Raw genomic sequence first — 15518 nt, 5'->3', positions numbered from 1 at the left:
ATTTTCAGTCAATGTGGATTTCAGGCTGTAAGATACCAAAGTACAAATAAATTGTGCTAGTTGTATGCATGCATGCTGCCAATGTTAACAAAAGTTTCTTTGGAAACATGGTGGGCAAGGAAAATCTTATAACAATTTAATTTAAGATTTTTAAGATATAATTTATTCTATTCTATTTTTCATGTGGCCAAAATTACATGATACAACACATAATTAGCAAGTATTCTAATTCATGATTAATAATTTATCAAATATATAATCTAACTATAACAATGTAACTTCTGGTTTATCAATAATGCTGTACAATGTGTTTTATTTCCTGCCAGTAAAGTGGAGTCTTGAGGGTATATTTACTAAACTGCGGGTTTGAAAATGTGGAGATGTTGCCTATAGCAACCAATCAGATTGTAGTTTGCATTTGTTTAGTACATTCTACAAAATGACAGCTAGAATCTGATTAGTTGCTATAGGCAACATCTCCACATTTTCAAACCCGCAGTTTAGTAAATTTACCCCTTGATCTCAGTTGATGATCAAAGGCTGATCAGGCTGCAGTCTGGCTTCGGGGAAACACAGCACTGCTGATTAGTTTAACGTCTCTTTAAATTATTAATATGAGTGGCAGGAACTCCTGGGGCTGGCTGGCATCATTGGTCCCAACAATTATTATAGCAGACAGGCAGCGTGACAGCAAACCCGCTTGCTGTTAGCTGCTTGTCTACGATTCTTATCTCACAAGACTTCATTAAGAACCGTCCACACCTGCGCTGACAGGCAGCTAACAGCAAGTGGATTTGCTGCCTATAAGACTGAGGTAAGTGAGTCTTGGGGGAGAAAGTTTGAAGGAGGCGGAGGTAATGAAAATGCCTCTGGTGTGTGTGTGTGTGTGGGGGTGTGTGTGTGGGGGTGTGTGTGTGTGGGTGGGGGGGGTGGGTTGATAATGAAATTGGCTGCAGGAGGGAAGGTAATGAAAATGGCTGCATGGGGAGAGGGGTAAAGAATATGGCTTCTGGGAGGAGGGGGGTAATGAATATGGGCGCTACAGTTGTAAACCTTGGAAAAAAATCCTTAAGCAGCTTTTTGCTGATAATGACTGTATCTGCTTTTGCCCAGACACTCCCTAAGTTCCTCTGATTACTTCTTAAATGTATATTTCTCTTCCTAGACTTCTTAGTTTTGACTGTTCATCATTAGTAGCTTCATCTTGCCAGTCAAAATAAGTTTCCCATTAAGAAGCAGAGATTTTGAACCTTGTTTCTCAATGACTCTTCCCGGTATCTTCCCAGGAAAACTAAAACTTTGATTATCCTTTTGCTAATTTGTTGCAGTATTTGCAACCATATACTATGAGACACACATTTGCTAGTGTGTCTGATGGTGCACATTTACTATTAATTAACCCAGTCAGGGCCGGACTGGGACTAAAAATCAGCCCTGGCATTTAAGGCCCCCATGCTCACATCTGTTCCAGATAATAATAATATTACAGTACATTTTGCAAAGGTCATTGTTATACAGTGTCCTGTGACATACAAATGTAATATGAGCAGCTTGACTCTCTATTTGCAGCATAGGGCTTACCAGTATCAGATAATGGTATGTACAGGGGCCCAGGTACAGTGAACTTTTGGGGACCCCCTCCATAAACGAGTAGTAAATAAATTGTGTGCCGCCGAGCAGTGGGAGCGCCGAAAAGGGCGTGACCACATTGTGCTGGGGGTGTGGTCAATATGGGGCATTGATACATATATTGTAATAAAACATTACATTTATCACGCTTTTCCAGCCACATTATGAAACCCCCAGCCCACTGTACTTTTCTATGCTTCTGATGGTGCTGACATCCATCAGGGTGGAAACTTCCTGTAGAGTGAGCAGGGAACCTCTTTGTCTCAGGAGATTACCAAATCTTGTGATACTTAGAGCTCCTCGACTTGCTCTGCAGTCTGTGTCCTGTCCAAGAACCGGGAGCAGCTATCAGCTCCCTTCCCCTAACCAGAGGTAGATTAAGGCTCAGGGGGCCCAGGGTTTTTAAGACAGCAGGGCCCCTATTATGTAACATGGTTATCATTTTAGACAAATACACAGGCAATACTGTGTGCACTACTGTTATATGCACATAGCTTTGCTTTCACAAGCAGTACTTTGTGAAGCGGAACATACCTCCCAACTGTCCTTGCAGTCGGACTAAATCCTGACTAAGCGAGATAGTCACCCAAATTATTTTTCATGATGAGGCTGTGGAAGGCTGTGGGATCGTATGCCAGCTGGTCTTTACTGGCCAAATAGGGTCTCCCATGATTGGATAAGAATGTCACATCATTTGCTTACATGCTACCCTGGGACATTCTCTACTTTCAGGTATATCTGGATCCTGTTGGATATACCTGGCAGTTATGATGTGTCCAGAGGTCTCCAACTCTTTGAATAGCAAGGTCAAGCTACAACAAACTAGATTATAAATCATGAGAACCCTAGGCATGAGGGTTTAAAATATTTTTTCCCAGGGGTAAGTCTTAATCATATTTAAACCTTTATTGATTTATAATAAAATAACTATAAATATCATTACATACAGTATATTGTACTAATAGCAAAATTATCAAAACACCAACTTTCTGTGTGACTCTCCTGAAATGGATTAAACAATGGGTTCCAGTATTACAAAGTAAATAGCAATAAATCTTCAGCACATTCTGTCAAATAGCAATAGAACAATAGAAGAAGCAGCCACACTATAGCTGGGTAAGTGGAACTATGGTGAAATGAATCCTCTGATGAAGCACTGTTTGTAGTGTATAATTAGTTAGGTAGTCCATCATCCCAACAGCCCAGGTTCCCATTACATTTAGCTAATAAAGGATGGAAATGTGGATACATTTCTACAGTGTTCCCTTTTTACCTGGTGAGGGTTCAGCTGTTTTATTTATTCTTTCAAAACATAACAACAAAGCAAACTACATATAGACGGTCTAAGCCTTGTTGTAGAGTTTCTTCTCCTTTTTTCCCCACATTCCAGGTTGTCAAACTAATTCAAGCTTGAGATGCAAAATTGTTAATAATCAAAAAGTTCTGTGAAGTTTCAAATTGCTGTTTGCACTTAGTTACTTCCTTCGTATATTACCATATCATGTGTGTGTTTTCAGTCTCCTGTGTTTCTTGGTGAGGACAATTACTTTTCACCTCCAGTCATTCAACCTTCTGCCAAATGCAAGCATGTCCTTCATATATAGTGTAAATAATATTAGTTTGATATTGCTACATTTAAAGATTATATTTACATAAAAAATAGACAGTGCATATTATATAGTATCTTTCTTAGAACTCATTAGATTTTCATATCATCTTCTTCAGGTCACAGAGATCAGTCAGATATTCCTCATTGTTAGGATCATATTGTAAGGCATTTTCATAATACTCAATTGCTTTTGAGGTTTTCCCATTATTCTTATAGACAAATCCAAGCAGACCAAACCCCAGAGCATCACTAGGGTCTCTCTGAAACTTCAATTCAGCCATTCTTCTTAAACCTGTCTCACAGCCGTCTCTGTATCGATTTTTTTCATTTATCTGGAAACCTTTTTTATAATGTTTTATAGCTTCACTTTCAGATTTCTTGTTACATTGTTCAAAACGTCCATAACTGAAGTGGATCTGCTGTTTCTCTTCATCTGTAAGATTGGGGAATGTCAAAACCTTTTTATATGTATCATCTGCTCTTCTGTATTCAGTTGCTATACTGTACATTTTTGCTAACTGTATGTATGCAAATATAAATGTTTTCTTGTATTCCACTGCTTTCTGAAAATGTAATATGGCAGTTTTCATGATTTCAGTTTCTCCCATGCACATTTGTCTATTTTGAATGTTCTCCCTTCTAAATATCTCTTTCTTATCAAGTATTTTTTGTTTGTAACATAGTCCCATTTGGTGATGTATAAATGACGATTTTGGAGTAAGATCTAATGCAGTTTTCAGGACACGCAGAGCTTCATCCACCAGCCCAGCTTTTCTGTAAAACATTGCAACATAGCGAAGTAGATATGGAGAGTCTGGAGCTTGTTCTAGAGCTTCTTCAACATAATTTCTTCCCTCATCAGCTCTGTCTAGGTCTTGTAGCTTCAATGCAAGAAGTGCCTTCACCACGGCATCATTTGGATTTAGCTCTATAGCACGTTTCAACAGTGGTAATGATTTGCATTCTGAAGCGGAGCATATTGCACCATAGTATCCTTCCCATCGATAAACTGCTGTTGCGTAGCCAGAGTTCCACTCAGGATTTTCTGGGTCTACCTCAAGAGCCTTCGCAAAACATTCTTTAGCTTTTTTGCAATATTTACCAGAAAATGTTAACAATGACCACCCTTGTTCCCCATAAATCTCAGCTATGTCTTGACTTTCATTTGACAACAGTTTTAATCCCTTATTAATTTTGTCTATTTTGTCTATGTAGTTCTGAGAATCTTCATACTGCTTTAACTGGTAGTACATCCAGGCGTAGTCCCCAAATGTCACCAGATACTTTCTATCTATTCCATCTGGATTTTTCTCTTTAATATTTTCCTCTGCCTTCTTTAAGTTGGAAATTGCATTTGTTAAGTCTCCTTTAAGGTGTATTACATAGGCCAGTAGATTATACATTAGGTATTTGAACTTGGTGACCGGAAATTGGAGTTGGCTGTGCAATCTCTCTTCCAAAGCATCAATATCAACATCCTTTTTCAGAAGACTCCAAGTGAAATGGCATTTTAGCTGTTGCAGCTTTGATGCTAAGTCATTCTCTGTCAGTCCGCTATGATAAGAAAACAAGATACGTGGTAAGTATTAGTAGATTGCTAAATACACCCAGGCAATTCGGTATACACACATCCTGATTATTTAGCCTTTTGGGGACCAGACCTGTTTCAATATTCTTGCTATTCATCATTTTAACAGAATAATTTTGTGTTGTCCAGTACTCCACTTATGTTGCTGAAGTAACAGCATTCCAACTACCCAAAACTATAGAATGGAAGTGCCTAAATGGTTTTATGAGTAAAATCACTTATTTATGTAGTTCATAGTTAACAGTAAGAAAAGTACAGAACCTTCCTAGAAAGACTACTCAAATAAATATGCATAACATAATCCAGTTACAGAAATACAGAAAGCAATTTATCCGGTATTGAATGTACTTCACAATACAATAAATGTAAAATATAACACATATAGATACTAACAAATAATAGATGTCTAAATTAAATAATGTACAGTCTAGGGGGCATATATATATATATATATATATATATATATATATACACAAGTTAACCCGTGCATGATACTCATGCATTCTAGTCAAATCAAGCTACTTAAGGTCTTTAAAAGGTTCTTGTCATGCATTTGGGCCTAGCCCAGGCCTACTCAGGGGAAAGCGTTACTTCCCGACGCAAGCGCCCTTTTTAATGTGTGTTCATGAGGTAAAATTACCTCACGAAAATGAGGTTGACCCCTCAACTTGTAAATTTAGCCTTTACTACCCCTCCCACGGGGGGAAGGGGGGATGATGGAAGTTAACTGACTTGACTATTCTAATTTTTTTGTCAAATAATGTCAGTATACCAAATTTCAGGTCAATTGGATGAGCCCTTTCTGAGAAAATAGTTTTTTCCACACACACACACACACACACACACACACACACACACACACACACACACACACTAACGCACGCCTCTACACATGTGTGTTCATGAGGTAAAATTACCTCACGAAAATGAGTTTGAGCCCTACCAAATTTCAGCCCTTTTTGAATTTTTTTCCCCACACACACTAAGAATTTAGTAGGTCAGTGTATAACTCTGCCCAGCAGGTGGCGCTGCATCTCGGTTTTTTTTTTCCACACACAGACGGACGCCACTAGACATTTATATATTAGATATATATATATATATATATATATATATATTAGATATATATATATATATATATATATTCTTTTTATAACAAAAGTTTTGTATTGGATTTTACAAGGGAAAGTAGTGATAAACAATAATTCAACAGATACATAGATGTCATGTATCTTAACATTCAAAAAGGAACTAAATGCGCGTGAAGAATCTATGTATACTAGGGATATATGTGTGCCAGGTTTAGGGGGAGATATAGATCGGGGTTGTGGGTTTGTTCAGGTAAAGTGAGAGAGAAAAAAAGGAGGGTGTGATGAGGAAAAGTTGAACAGTGACGAACCGCTAAAGTTGAGAGGGCAGGTGGGGAGAGTCTGGAGGCATATTTTAAGTATGTTATTATCAGAGGATTCAGAAAGCAAATTGAGAATCATAGAAAAATTGACTCTCTGATCCAGACTCCACAGCGGGAGTATAGGTATAGCTGCATGGGGGAGAAAGAGGGACTTCTTCGTCCCTGAAACATCAGACGAGGGCCGCAGCTAGGGCTGTGTGGGAGGGGCAACCGCCCAGGGCACACACTGAAGGGAGACGCAGTTTAATATTATTTTTCTTTCATTTGGTCAAAATTGAGGACTAATCGGACGGCAGTTTTTCCTCTCGCCCCAGATGTTAAAAGTTTAAGTTACAGCTCTGCTTCAGACCTCTCTAACTTAGCCATGATTCTGCCCAGTAAATGTGAAATATTGTGTGAGAAAAAACTGTAAACACATTTATGATGGTCCAAAGGAAACAGGATTTCTCCATAGGTTTATCATGATTTGGATAATGTAGCGAGGAGTGAGAGAATGCAATTAAGGAAATCATAGCCACTGCTAACATCATATTGTCCTGTGGCCAGTGAATGTCTACGAGGCCAAGTTGTTAAGACAGTTACTTATAAAAGCCTTCAATGAAATTCCAATTACATTAAAAGTGTAGGTGTGATCCCAGACACCGATTTCGAACACCTCTTGGTTGAATATCATATAACACCAGTGGTCCCCCCCCCCCCCCCCCCTTAAGATATAAAGTATCTCAATATAACCAAAGGTCGACCAATTGTTGTTGGTATTGGAGTCCGTTTATAAACTCTTGTTCCTTTATTGTTTTTTTTTCTAAACATTTCGTCACCTCCCTTCCTTCATATGTACAGGACACAATAGAGGTCTTGGTCAGATTAAATAGCCCACATGTCACAGAAAACATGTTATTGGTGTGTTATCTTGTTATCTTTTGTCCAACCACACAATATTACTTTTTTGGAGATTATATACTATCTATAGCTTTTCAGCACTAAATTGGGTGCTAAATGTGTTCTATCCTATGTAAATCTCTTCTTGGATTTGTGGGATTGGGATGGTCATTTTTTTCCAATGTGTATGATACTTTTATGAAATACATCTATCTTTGGGTTTGCTATATAGGCAATATCATGATTCTATGGGAGGTTTCAAAAGAGCTGTGCTAATTTTTCATTATACAGCTTAATATTAATAATTTAACATTCATTAACAGAGAAAGAAGAGATCACAGATGAGACAATTAAAGAAAAGAAGTGAATACAGGTAAGGCAAAAGAAAGGGGAGGGACCCCAGTTAGGGGAGAGAGGATTCCACTCCCAAGATAACTGAGAGAGGTATCCTTAGGTTCGGGTCTGCGCATGCGCGGACCGAAACCTAAGATGGCGGACGGCCATGGAGACGGGAGGTCAGTAAGCCGGGTCTCGGTTTAGAGGTACCGAAGACCCAGCGTATGACACACATCTCTGGCGATTTTAAATGAAATCTCAGGTTCATACATCAGCGAGTTTCAACTCTCATGAGAAAATCGCTGGATTTTGAAAATCGGAGCTTGATACATTTACCCCCTGGTCTGATCTAAATGAATTGCCCAGATATCGTGGCGCTTCTGCTATAACACCATCTGATCCTACTATCAACATCCAAAGAATGGTGGAGGATTATTTTAACGACAGCATAAAAATAGACATGTCAGACAGTCCCTTTACATACTGGGAGGAAAAAAAGGGGCCATTTGGAGATCAATGTACAAACTCGCTTTGCAATGTCTAAGCTGCCCCGCCTCCTATGTGTACTCAGAAAGAGTTTTCAGCACAGCCGATTGGTGTAGGAGGCTACATTTCCTGAAAATGAGAAAAAGATGATGTTCATCAAAATGAACTACAAATTCAGTATGCAAGGCCTTTACTGGCAATTACATCAAAGTACAGAGACATCTGCAATGGTGGATTCCAGCAGGGATGAGTTAGTATTGTTTGAGGATGATATACACACTGATGAGTGTGAGGATAATGACAGTGTAGATTGCAGGTGCTGGGATCTAGCTAAGAGAATGAAGCTAGCTGATGCTGGGGTGCTTGTTAATATTTTGTGTAAAATGGCATGTTGGCAATTTTATATTTTTTTACAGTAAAGTTTCACCTTTATTAAAGATTTGTTTTTTTCTTTAAAAAGGTAAAAGCTCTTTTTTTTACATTTTTATTTTTTACATTTATGTTAGAGACTTCTGTAATGGTGGATTCCTGCGGATATGCATTAATATTGTGTTAGGATGATGTAGACACTGATGAGGGTGAGGATGATGCTAATGATGATGACAACAAAATCTTGCCACAGTAGAGTTCATTGACAGCAGTGTTAGCTTAGCTGCCTTAAGTCCTTGTTTTGTGGGAAGCCCAAACAAACCAAGCACTTGAGCCACAAAAGTGGCACTCCTTGTCGCTGAAGTGCTTGGTTTGTTAAAGTGTGAATGTCCTTTTTAAGGTCCATTATAAGGGTGGGTGGGACAGCCCAAGAACAATTCCATCTTGCACCATTTTTCCTTTCAGCTACCGCTGTGTGCCAATGTTATGAAAATCCCCTAATACTATAAATAGACCTAGCGCAATGAACTAAGCTCATTGCGCTCCGGAGCTTCTACACAGGAAAAGCTGTTTATGGCGGCTCTCTTCAATCTTTTTTTCTTTTTACTCAAGCATGTTCCGGCGTGGATCTTACAAATCTGGGGCCCTCCTGACTGAAGATAAGAAGGCTGCAAGCAACAAGGTGGGATTTTTGCCCAAGAAGAAAAGAAGACATTACAAGCAGGAACTTTGGATGTAGAAATTCTTTTGGGACTTTTCAAGCCGGAGTTTGGGAATTACAAATTTATTTTGAACTTTTACAAGCCGGACTTTGGATACAAATTTAATTGGGACTTGGTTTACGAAAAAGTCCGTATGTTTGGACAAAACGCGTCGGAGAAGACACAACTCCCTGTTCATTTACTGTTACCCTGCCAAATTTCTTACACCCATATGTAAGTGCATGTATTTCACACCTGAATAAATTCTGTCAGCACTTCACTATGTAAGATTCCTTTTTTTCGAGCGATCTATGCCACGCACGCGCGGTTTACACGGATCGGGATTCAGCAGTTGCACCACGAGCACTCAGCGCCATTACACACGCCGCCATCAGCAGTCAGCGCCACCCGCCTGACCTGCACATCCTACGGCACCGGAGAGACGCATCCACAACACAGCCGCGGACCGCAGCTAGACCACACACAAGATCTGGAACAATCAGGATCGTCAACCACCATAACGGTAGTTTGAAGCGTACCCACTACCGTTTCAAGGTAATTACATAGGATTACCACTGCACAAGATTGTCACCTGCATAACATCACTGCCTGTATACTGTTGTCACCTCTGTGTGAATCCTCTACACATAGGTATCCTGGAGACACTCCAGGTCGTCAAGTGCAAGCTACACAGGACTGTTATCGAGATTGTAGAGACTGCAATTATTCACCATTTAGCATTATTTTGTTTTTTGTTTGTGTTTTGTTTTGTGTTTTGTTTTTTGTATTTTGCATCCATCCCATTTCTGCCATTCCCCTTTGTTACATAATTCAACATGTTTTGACACATGTTGCTATTTCACCTTGCCACCCCTGCATCATTCTGTCCTTTCCCATCTTCTAATTTGGCTCTCATTCCATAGCATCCACCCTCCGCAGCCACACCTATTCACCACAATTTGCTGATACTCATTGGTATACTTGAGCGCAAGGGAAAACCCCCCCATCTCTATCTATTTAATAGGAGTCCGGTTTACTCCTTTCCCCTAGCTGCTCGTATATCCCAGTTGCCCCAGTGCACACATCCCCTTCTGTTTCATTTTAGGATTAAAAGTTGCTGACGACAGATGAAAACATCTGTGGCGAGTATAGAGCATTTATTATTTTTAATAAAAATATGTGGTATAAATGAGGATGTTTACTGTCTTTATTGTGGGTTTATTATTTTTATAAAATGTATGTGGTTTTAACAAGGGTGTCGTGGTTTATTTAACATTTTCTTTTGTGGAACTACAGGTCCCAGCCAGCCCTGGGTGTCAGGGCATGTTGGCACTTGTGGTTCTCCAAGTGCCAACATGCCCTGGCTGCCATGGGTATGGTGGTGATTGTAGTTATACAAGTATCAGCATGCCCACACTATTTATGGCACCCTGGCTGGCTGGGACTTGTAGTTCCACAAAACAAAATGGCGGTTGTTCGTTTTTTTCAAATTATATTGCAGTTATTACCCTACTACCCACAGCCCACGGGGGTAGGAAGAGCCCTAGTGCTTTCAGCACTGGGCTGGTTGTCCCTAGAGGTGGAACCCGCTCGTTTTTATTCGGTGGACCCCACTCCCTAGGAAATCCATCCTAGCGCTGAACAGCCTGGGGTTGGTTGTCATTATGGCATTATGTCCCCCTGCTATAGTGCCACCAACCCCGGTTGGTTTTCCTAGTGCTGGTTCAGTGAAAATTGGGGGGACCCCACGCAAATTTTTTCCGAGATTTTCATGGAACCAGCTGTAGTCTGGCAACACAAGGGTTAATAGTGAATAGAGAGGGGACCCCACACTTTTTTTTTTGGAATTCCGGCTGTATAGGCGGGGACAGTGTAACAGTGATGGGTTTATAGAAAACTCTGCTACAACACAGGAGAGTTAACTAACGCAGGAGTGTTTTACATCGCAGCAAAGCCCCAGAGATGACCAGCGATTTTGAAGATCGGGGTAAAAATCGCAGCTTAATACATTTGAGAAATTTTGCCACAACTTTAACACGCTGAAAAAATCGGACCTTGATACATTTACCCCCTGGTCTGGTCTACTCTAAAAGAATTGACGAAAATTTGTGACACCGGTACCGTAACTCCACCTGTTCCTAATATCTACATCCAAAGAAAGATGGAGGATTATTATTATTTTTGATTAACAGTATAAAGATAAGTTTTATTAACAGAGAACAAAGTTGCTTGCAGAAGTAATGTAAATGTGGATGTCTAAATAGTGTATAGAATGTATATGTATTACTCAAACCTTTCACTTTGCTGCTGTTTCATCAGTATTGCACAAAGTGTTTGTAATCTGCACTTTACATCAAAGGTACCTAGCTATGTTGTAATTTTTTGGGGATTGGGCCGATTCGAAGCTCAGCGATGACCTTGCTTTTTTGGGAGCGGTGGTAGTTAGCATATCGATGCTGACTAACCCCACAACTCACCCCAACATGACTATTCTGACAGCAGCCAATGACGATTAAGCAAGAAGGCGGCTGCAGCTGATGACATCATTGAGCATTGTCGACGGGATTATCGCTGTTGTTAAGGGGGTGAGGTAAGTATGCATCCATGTACAATGTATAATCCTTTCTAAAATACAAAATACAATGCTCAAGCAGCCAAATCACTCATAGCCCTTAATTGGAAAAAGACCTCAGCTCCTTCCCTTTTGGCTCTCAAGAGGCAGATTTGGCACGTGGCCGCTAAGGAGGAGATTACGTACTACCTCCACCACGATAGGCCACGTCTTCAGTCAAGTCTGGGCTCCATGGCTAGCCATGGAAAACACCTTCCACCCTCAATGCTCCGCGTCCTCCGACCTGACCCATGTGCTAAATACTTACAGTGCTTATTGTTGTGTTCCTACACCCCTCACCCCCCTCCCCACAATCCCTTTTGTTCCTACACCCATTTTATATTACTCTTTAAAAATGTTAAAAACTGTCATTTTTGTCTAAAGGTTTCCTAATATACGATACACCACAATAACTGTTGTGATTTTACTGTGTATGCTACACAGTGTTATCGTTTTGCTGTCTGTATTTTCTTGATTGACCACTGAAAATAAAAAATTATAAAAAAAAATACAATGCTCAATGACGTCATCAGCCGCAGCCGCCTTCTTGCTTCGTCGTCATTGGCTGCTGTCGGGGTGAAGAGGAGTCGTCATCAGGCAGGGTTGGGAACCAGCTCCTTCAGAATAGTCACATTGGGGTGAGTCTTGCCACTCTTCCCCGGCATCAATATGCCGTACCACACCCTGTGGAAGGGCCCAAGGACATTTCCATCTTGCACCACTTTTCTTTTTTTCTTCACTGCTGTGTGGCAATGTTTCCTAGATGTGCTATGAACTGCTGTGTGTTTGTGTTGTTGCTCTGTCGCTTAGCATCCAACCAGCTTGCTACAGTCTTTGTCCAAAAGTGTATGAAAATAATTTTGTGACCTGTAAGGTAGTCAAACTTGACTGGAAATTACTGGAAATTAGTTTTATTGAGGTTAATAATAATAATGTAGGAACAAAAAAGAGAAAAATGATGTGATTTTAGAGTATTTTAGAAATTTTTCTAGAAAATACAGATCCAAAACGAAAACCGAAACACGCAAGGGCAGTTTTGCCAAAATCAAAACAGGAACTTAATCCAGATCCATAACCAAAACCAAAACACGGGGGTCAGTGAACATCTCTACCAAGGAGGAGAGGAGGCAAAAACATGGTGGAAAAGGGGGCAGAGAATATGGGATGGACATTATAAAGTCTATTGAATGCATAGATAAGACACCTAGGAAAATAATTAACTTTGAACATTATTTTGATTTTGATAACGTCATTGTACAGAAATTTCTCAGCCACAATCAGAATCAGTGGTTCATTCTCAGGCTCATTCTGCATATCAAATGGCTCTGGGGTCGCTATATTCCTTAATATTTGTGTTATATATGAAAACCTTGGCAGAGGCAAGTAGAGTTAGCAAGTAGAGTTAGCTCTGATATTACGCCTTGTAATGGATCATGAGTAAATGAAAGTCATACAGCTACCCGAGAAAGAGGCAAGAGGTACAGGATATAAACGAGTGAGCATAACGTATTGGACAAAAAGTGCAAACATTTGTTTACTCTGTCAGCTGGGGGCAAAGTTTGGATTATTTCTTTTGATCTGGACAATCAGTTATTTCTACCTCACAATAAGCCTGATCAATCTGTACCACTGACCCCAGAAGTTTGGTTCCTTAGCCCAATGACTATTACCATCTCCAAATTTAAAAAAACCATTGCTTAAGCATCTGATGAATGCAGCCAAACAGCCATTCCTCTCATATAGAAAACCCTCCAATCATCCTAGAGTAGTTCAACATAATATGGCTATGGAAGATGTGACTACCTCTGCCTCTGACTGATACTCTGAGTTTACAGCCACTTGGCTTTATTAGTTAAAATCTGATCGTTCGATAAAAATATTCTGAATCATAACCTAGCCCAAGTACTTCACAATCCTCTAACCTTCTATTGCCCAAGAGAGATTTCTCAAACTACTCCCTATAGTTAGCCATGTTAGTTTACCTAACACATGTTTTTGTCAGGAATTAATGCTACTGCCCCAACACAAAACATTGATAAGGATAAAGATTCAAATACCCTTTCATCCCTCCATCAAGCTAATTGTCCCCCACCCAGTATTTAATTTCAGTTTTATATTGTTAACTTATAGTTTCCCCCTTCATCCTAGTTTTCTTTCTTTTGTTTCTTTGTGAATTGAAAAGTAACTAAATAAATTACCATCTACAATATTATTTAAAATAGTCACTATTCAAAATGCTAAAAATCATGAAAGACATTTTTTTTTATTTATTGTACAATACCTCATTTTGCCAAAATCTGTGTCACCCAAACTCAGCTCTATAACTTGAAGGTGTGCAGCTTCTCAGTGCTGGGAATATAAACTACTCACTACTGCAGCCTTTTTATAGGAATGTGGAAGGAGTGGAAAGAAGAATCGATACTCAGGGAATATTGCGACAGAAAAAGAATTAATGTGAGGGTGCTGTAAAACTGATATGGAAAGATTATGGTGTCAAACAAAGTTCATACATCCAACTTGTTTCACAGAAAAGTGAAATCCTGTTAAAGTATCTGGTTGCAATTGACGTCAATGTTGATCAGGTAATTAATCTATTAGTCTATAGATATATGGTGCATCTAAAAGGCACAATCCTCAACCGAAAAACTATATAAAATACACAACCTATCCAATCCCAATGGCATAGCTATACCAATATTGTCAATAAGAATATATGATTTACACATAAACATAAACATTTCTAATTTATGATTAGGACATATCTACATATTAAAAACAATGAAAACATGCATAAATAAAGCAAGGGTACCACACATCATAGAGCTGATTACAGATATCATTTCATATGGAAAACTGCCTGATATATTGAAGTAACATTGCCATTCAATAAAGTGCACTCAAAACACTCTCCAAAATATTAAATCAATAAAGATGTCCAAAACAAAATAAGTGTCTTGTCATAGTCTCCTCCTCTTGTCTCAGCTCTGCCATTTTCCCCTTAAATTTTAACTTCTTAGGGTCGGAAGGGCCCTTCCTACTCTTTCTTTCACTTCCTCACTTATTTTACCTACCTTGTATGTCCCTGTTTTTATGTATGATCTGTGTTCCATAATGAATGGTTCTGTGGACCACAGTGGCATGAAGTAGAAGAAGAAGAAGAAAGAAGGAAGAAGAAAGAAGGAAGAAGGAAGAAGAAGACAAGGCTCACGTGGGATATAATTGAATTTCTAAGATATAATTTATTCAATTCTATTCATCATGTGCCCATAATTACATGATGCAACACAGCATTAGCAAGGGTTCCAATTTACAATGTATCATCAAATATAATGTCTACCCATAACAATGTAATTTCTGTTTTATCCTTAATGCTTTACAAATTATTGTGTTATGCAGCCAGTAAAATGAGTGCCTTGGTCTCAGTTTCTGACAATGGCTGTTTTTGCCCATAGGCAAGCTTCAATCAAATGCAAACAACTACATTTTCAAAATTGCAATCCTTTTTCATTTGAAGAAAATCAAGTTGAGGTCTTATCCACAGTCCTTAGGTTCCTCTGATTCTGTCTAAGATTTATATTTCTCAACCTAGACTTCTTAGTTTGGACTGTTCCTATTTTAGTAGCTTCATCTTGACAGTCAAATTAAGTTTCCCATTGAGAAGCAGAGGTTTTCAACCTCTTTGCTCAATGACCCTCCTGCAAAAATCAAAAGTACCTTTCAGGAAAAACGTCAACTTTGTTTCTCCTTCTTCATTAGTGTGTACATAATGCTAATGTGTCTGATGGTGGACATTTACTATCAATTATCAAAATCATATAATTTCTCAATTTACACCTTAAGTCACACAAACAACAGAGCTTGTTGCAGTTATTACTGAAAGGACAAAAAGGCTGAATCCA

At 39.2% G+C, this 15518-nt stretch overlaps 1 protein-coding gene across 1 annotated transcript; it reads right to left on the bottom strand.

Moving 5' to 3' along the window:
* Positions 1–3336: 3336 nt before the first annotated feature.
* Positions 3337–9924, bottom strand: LOC142095325 (interferon-induced protein with tetratricopeptide repeats 5-like). Its single transcript, XM_075178280.1, has 2 exons — positions 9872–9924; positions 3337–4792 (listed from the first exon to the last, which is right to left on the bottom strand). Exons 1-2 carry the CDS (start codon positions 9922–9924, stop codon positions 3337–3339), a joined length of 1509 nt encoding a protein of 502 aa, XP_075034381.1.
* Between the last annotated feature and the right edge of the window lie 5594 nt (positions 9925–15518).

This window comes from Mixophyes fleayi, chromosome 6 (genome assembly GCF_038048845.1).
Source record: "Mixophyes fleayi isolate aMixFle1 chromosome 6, aMixFle1.hap1, whole genome shotgun sequence".
NCBI classification, from domain to species: domain Eukaryota; kingdom Metazoa; phylum Chordata; class Amphibia; order Anura; family Limnodynastidae; genus Mixophyes; species Mixophyes fleayi.
Note: the sequence above shows the minus strand (reverse complement) of the source record. Positions and strands in the feature narration are given on the sequence as shown.